The 4,791-nt window shown below is 48.5% G+C and overlaps 2 protein-coding genes across 2 annotated transcripts; both read right to left on the reverse strand.

The window, feature by feature from the left end:
• Window positions 1–1,119: 1,119 nt before the first annotated feature.
• On the reverse strand, window positions 1,120–1,863 carry CLUP02_18396 (uncharacterized protein; the record flags this gene model as incomplete). Its single annotated transcript, XM_049297298.1, has 2 exons — window positions 1,120–1,311; window positions 1,645–1,863. 2 exons carry the CDS (start codon window positions 1,861–1,863, stop codon window positions 1,120–1,122), a joined length of 411 nt encoding a protein of 136 aa, XP_049138522.1.
• Window positions 1,864–2,295: 432 nt separating this feature from the next.
• Window positions 2,296–2,406, reverse strand: CLUP02_18397 (barren protein; the record flags this gene model as incomplete). The annotated part of the gene is made up of 1 exon (XM_049297299.1): window positions 2,296–2,406. A coding segment is annotated over one exon (111 nt), but the record flags the coding sequence as incomplete, so codon positions are not given.
• Between the last annotated feature and the right edge of the window lie 2,385 nt (window positions 2,407–4,791).

Here is a 4,791-nt window from a genome sequence, read left to right on the forward strand (position 1 = left end):
TTTTAGAGCTTTTATTAAGTTAAAAAGAGGTAGATTTATTAGTAATATAAAATAAATCCTTACTACTACTACTATCGAGATCTTTTTCTTTTTTTAGTATTTCGGAATACTTTGTTATTAATAAGAGATTTATTATTAACGTATTTATAATTCTAAAGGTCTTATTATTACTAAGCGCTAATACGCTAATAATTATTAAATTAATCTCTTAGTAATTAATCTCTTCTTACTTATTACTAATTTAAAATAGCGCTTAGTTATAATACATTTAAAATAAATTCCTTTACGAGCGGTTTAATTAAAAAGAAGTTAGTAATAATAATAAGGCTAACGGAAATAATATTAATAATAGAGGCGAGGTTAATAATAATAATAAAGTAGTTAATCTTTTTATAATAATAGTTTTAATAAAAAAGATCGTATATAATAGAGCGCGCTCTTAATAGCCTATAACTAGTTAATTGGTTATTAGTTAGTAATAATAAAAGAGAGCTAAGGTAATATAGACTAGGCCGCTTATTATTAATTAAATAAATAGAACTAAGTTAATAAGTTAAAATAACTAGCGAAATAAGTTAAGGCTATCTTTTTTATAATTATATCCTTATTAACTTATAATAAAAATATATATATAATTTAACTACTAATTAGTATTAATATATACGTAAATAAGTTAAACCTTTTAGTTATAACTAGGTTAATAAGTTAATATAGGTCTATTACGTATATATAAGAGGGGAAGATTGTGGGCAGAGCCCGCGGTCCCTTAGTGGGTATTGGTAGGTGGAAGGGTCCGTTTACACGGGCCCAGACTGCCTACCTACTACCCCTACCTAACTACCTAATAGGGCCCCTTTTCTGCCTCGTAATCCAACAAAAGCCTTGCAGATGAAGGATCTTTCTATTGGATTCTCGGCAGTCTGCAGGAAAGATGGATCTGGAAGGCGGCTTGGGCCATACAAACGGCCCTTCCACTTACACCACACCTGCGGAGAAATCACAGATTCTCGCAAATTCCTCCTCCTTCCACCTTCATACGCAGCCACAAACACCACTTGATTGATCCTTCGTGCCAACTATACGGTTGACCTGCTGACGTGTATACAAACACTTACCTTCCTACACCACCCCGGAGACCTTGAGGCCGGCGACCTCACCTCCGACTCGGACGACGAGCGTGAGCCCCTTCTTGGCCTCAGCAACAGCGAGATCATGGCCTATGGCGATCAGCAGGGCGTCGCCACTTGTGATTGAAGTTGTACTATTGCCGGCCAGAGCAGCATTCAGAACCGTATGTGGTCCAGATCTCATCTAGAGCACCGTACTAGTTAAGCAAAGTTCCTACCTAGTACGGGCATCTTCCGTTTACTACGTACTTACGGTTAGCCTAGATTATCGATTTTTCCCATCTAGACGGCGGACGCGAGTTGCCGGGCACTGCTACTTGCTTACTTCCTCCAGCCACTTTGACGGCTCTTCAGCACTTCCTCCGGGAAATAACACCCACCCCCAGCCAGTTCGACGGCAAGGGCAAAGGCAAGAGAGTCATTCGCCTGGCTTAAATAGCAGTACACTACAGGCGTAAAGTCGTTCAGCGCATCCTGCATCTTCGCAAGCTTTATATGCTAGTGGCACTGGGCCTACTCTAGCTTCTGCATTTCCATCTCGAAGCGACGCCTCTACTCGCACAGTCTCGCGCTCCCCCGCTCCCAAACGACAATGCAGCAGGTCCAATTCGGCTTCGCGTCGCCGCCAGCACTGCATGCTGTTGTCAGGTCTGATCTCGACCCTGAAAATGCGGCGACCGGACTCTTCGGAAAGGGCGGGCGATGCGCGTTGCCAGTTGTCTGGTACAAAGGGCATTAAAACCAGGAGGACACATATGTGCTACTGTCCGTACTCAGAGGCATTTCAAAGAGTTCCTCTGGCTCAGGGCGAACAAGCTCATGCCCTTGACATGTGGCGGCAGCGAGAGAAAGTCCGGAAACAAGAGACGAGTAACCACACACGAGCAATAAGCAGCGAGAGGTCACAGAAAGACGTAGTAGGAAGGAAGAAACAAGGATTAACAAACCTTCATCCCATCAATTGCCAGATGGCGATATCTACGGTTTCCAATCCTATTTTCCTCATATCTGTCTACGAATAGGTCAGAAATAAAGAGAAACTTCGAGACAGACTGGGATTGAATGTACTGACGCCTTCTAGCAGCGCCGATGCCTCGACGCGTAGAACAGGATTCCGCCACACCTTTCTCCTCCGTTTTTTTTGCCTTCTCTCCTTGCGTTGAAAGTCTTATTCCCCTCCAACAATCTCGGCCGTCCAACTGTTGTGGATGTTCAGCTCCGTGAGCTCGGGCGTCTTCTCGATGACGAGACCCTTCTCGTCTAGGGGACGCAGCAGTTGGTGGGAGCCACCCCGACCGACAACACCGAATTCCGAAGCCCCCCAGTCCCTCACGGAAAACCGACAACAGAAATCACCAAGATGGCTGAACCATCAATCACAAACTTCCTCATCCGCTCCCTCCTACCCCCCGATGCCGCCGACTTTATCCACAAAAGCACCCTCTATCCGTCCTCGACCGTTCAATAGATAGAAAGCCACGCCCTGTCCGCCGCTTCTCGCGGCTTCGACATGCTGTACCCGTACCTCACGCTCGCCGTCGACGCAGAGCCCCAGTCAGAAACGTGGAGGCACAGAGCTGACAAATGTAGTGGGTTTACAAGACCTCGGAAGAGCTCCGGGGGGTGGCACTTCTCAGGGAAGGCAGCGGGGATTGACGAGATTGTGGTAGAACGTGCGGATAAACAAGGACAATGAAGGAAGTCAGTGTGTCCTTCAGGCCATGATGAGTTTACACAATCAGAGCTTCCCAGATGAAATTCAAGTCTCTTGTATCGGCGCAGTTCTCAAAGACGACGTATTCTTAACCGACGCCTCGTGGTCCAGGATGGGCTTGACAGTCTCAGGGCTGGTGCATCCTCACGAGGAATGCGTGCATTCAGCTTAGATTCGCAGATAGACCCCCCCTCCCCCTCAACAACATGCAACGAGTGAAAAGAGAAGTCGCTCAAGTGTTGTTTAAGATAATAGGCACCACCCAAGCAAATTGCATCTTGTATGGGGGCGATGGGCGTGGTGCAGCGCGTCGCGTGTCCACACAGAGCAAAGCGTGGCAAAATCCGGGCAGCTTTCGAGAAGCGGAAGGAAGAAGGGGAAACCCCCCCCATGGCCCTCAACATGGAGCACCGCTGAGTACAGCAGTCACAAGCTTTCGAATCCGCCTGCCTGCCTTTGTGCATCGTGCACGCCCGCACCAGCGCACGAATTCCTCCTCAGAACACCATTTTTTCCTGCCAAAAATGCACGTTCTCCCCTGGACTTCTCGAATAGAAAAGGTACCATTCCGATTAATAAGATTTTTGCTCAAGTGTCGTATTGCTAAAGAGACTGTTGCAGGCGTAAAAGGTATTCGATAAGGAGGGAGTTGGAAGGGCAGACGCACCCTCCTCCCTTCCTTCTGTTAAGGTACCTTATCAAAGGGTTCCTGCCCTCGTGCCTGCCGCCCAAGCGGAGGCCGCCACAACAGGCCACACCGCCCAGCCACAGCTGATTTCTACTGCTGCAATCCGGTGGCTTCGTGCCAGTGGAGAGAGTTTCAGCGCCTCCCTCCACCGAGGCCCTCGATGTGAAGGTTCCCCTTTCCATAAAGGCGGATGCCTTCGATCAAGAGCTCTTCTCTCGCTCAGGTTCTATCGCTGCTCTCAGAGCCGGTGTCGTCGTCATCTTTTGCTGCTGTGACGGGCGAGGCCTGAAGTTTTGGCTAGGTACCTTAAGTAACCAAATCTACCTTCAGGTTCCTAGATAGTGCAAGGTTCGTCCCCTTCCTAATAGCCAGTTTCCGCTCGCAACCTAACGTGTCTTGCTTCGAATATACCTGTTGTGAGGACCAATCATAAAGAGCAGAGCGAAAAGGGAATTCGGGATGAAGGTCATCCCTCTTCGCTCATCTCAATTTAACTTGAATGCTCTCGTACAAGGAGAGACTCAATCGGAGGCGCGTTATCTGCAGACCATTATGTTCCCAGGCAGACTAAGAAGATGGGCACCAACCACCCACCCACAATGTCTAATATTCTACAGTTATAGCAGTACCTAGCACTGTGTGCCAGGCATACTATACATTTAGAGAAACCAAGCATCCATCAGCACCACTTTCTAGGTTCGAAATTCCTCTTCGTAGCCGGCGCCTCGTGACCCGCGCGCGGAGGTGGCTGTGGTGGCTTGGTCAGCCCATTAGGTGTCTGCTTGAAGTGCCGTGGTCAAATGGGGTGTCCCTGATCGATATCTGGGTGGCCCGCGTGGTTGTCTGCGAGAAAGTAACGTGCAACTATTGCGACTCTCAACGTTAACGAGAGCCGCGCAGGACCATCGCTCGATTGAGGCAGGTCCATGGACACCACTTTTGGAACTCCATCGATCGTAGCGCAGTTTGTCATATTCGGCTTCTTCCCTGAGATGGGTGCAGTGCAAATGCCGTCATGTGCGGGAGATGTCCGGTACGCCCCACAAGTAGCTGACTGCCCGCTGACCTGACCACGGCGGGGACAGAGAAATTCACCTGTCTTTCGAGCATCGAGCCTGGGAAAGCCGTCCAATTCTTCCTGGCCCCCGCATGCTGACATAAGGTGCCCGACCCCTTGCTGACCTAACGTGTGTGGACATACCCGCTTTCGGGTCTGGCATGACTAAGCATTCCCTTTGGCGTGAAGGTCCACCATACCTACG

The sequence above is a fragment of the Colletotrichum lupini genome, chromosome 11, assembly GCF_023278565.1.
Source record: "Colletotrichum lupini chromosome 11, complete sequence".
NCBI lineage: Eukaryota > Fungi > Ascomycota > Sordariomycetes > Glomerellales > Glomerellaceae > Colletotrichum > Colletotrichum lupini.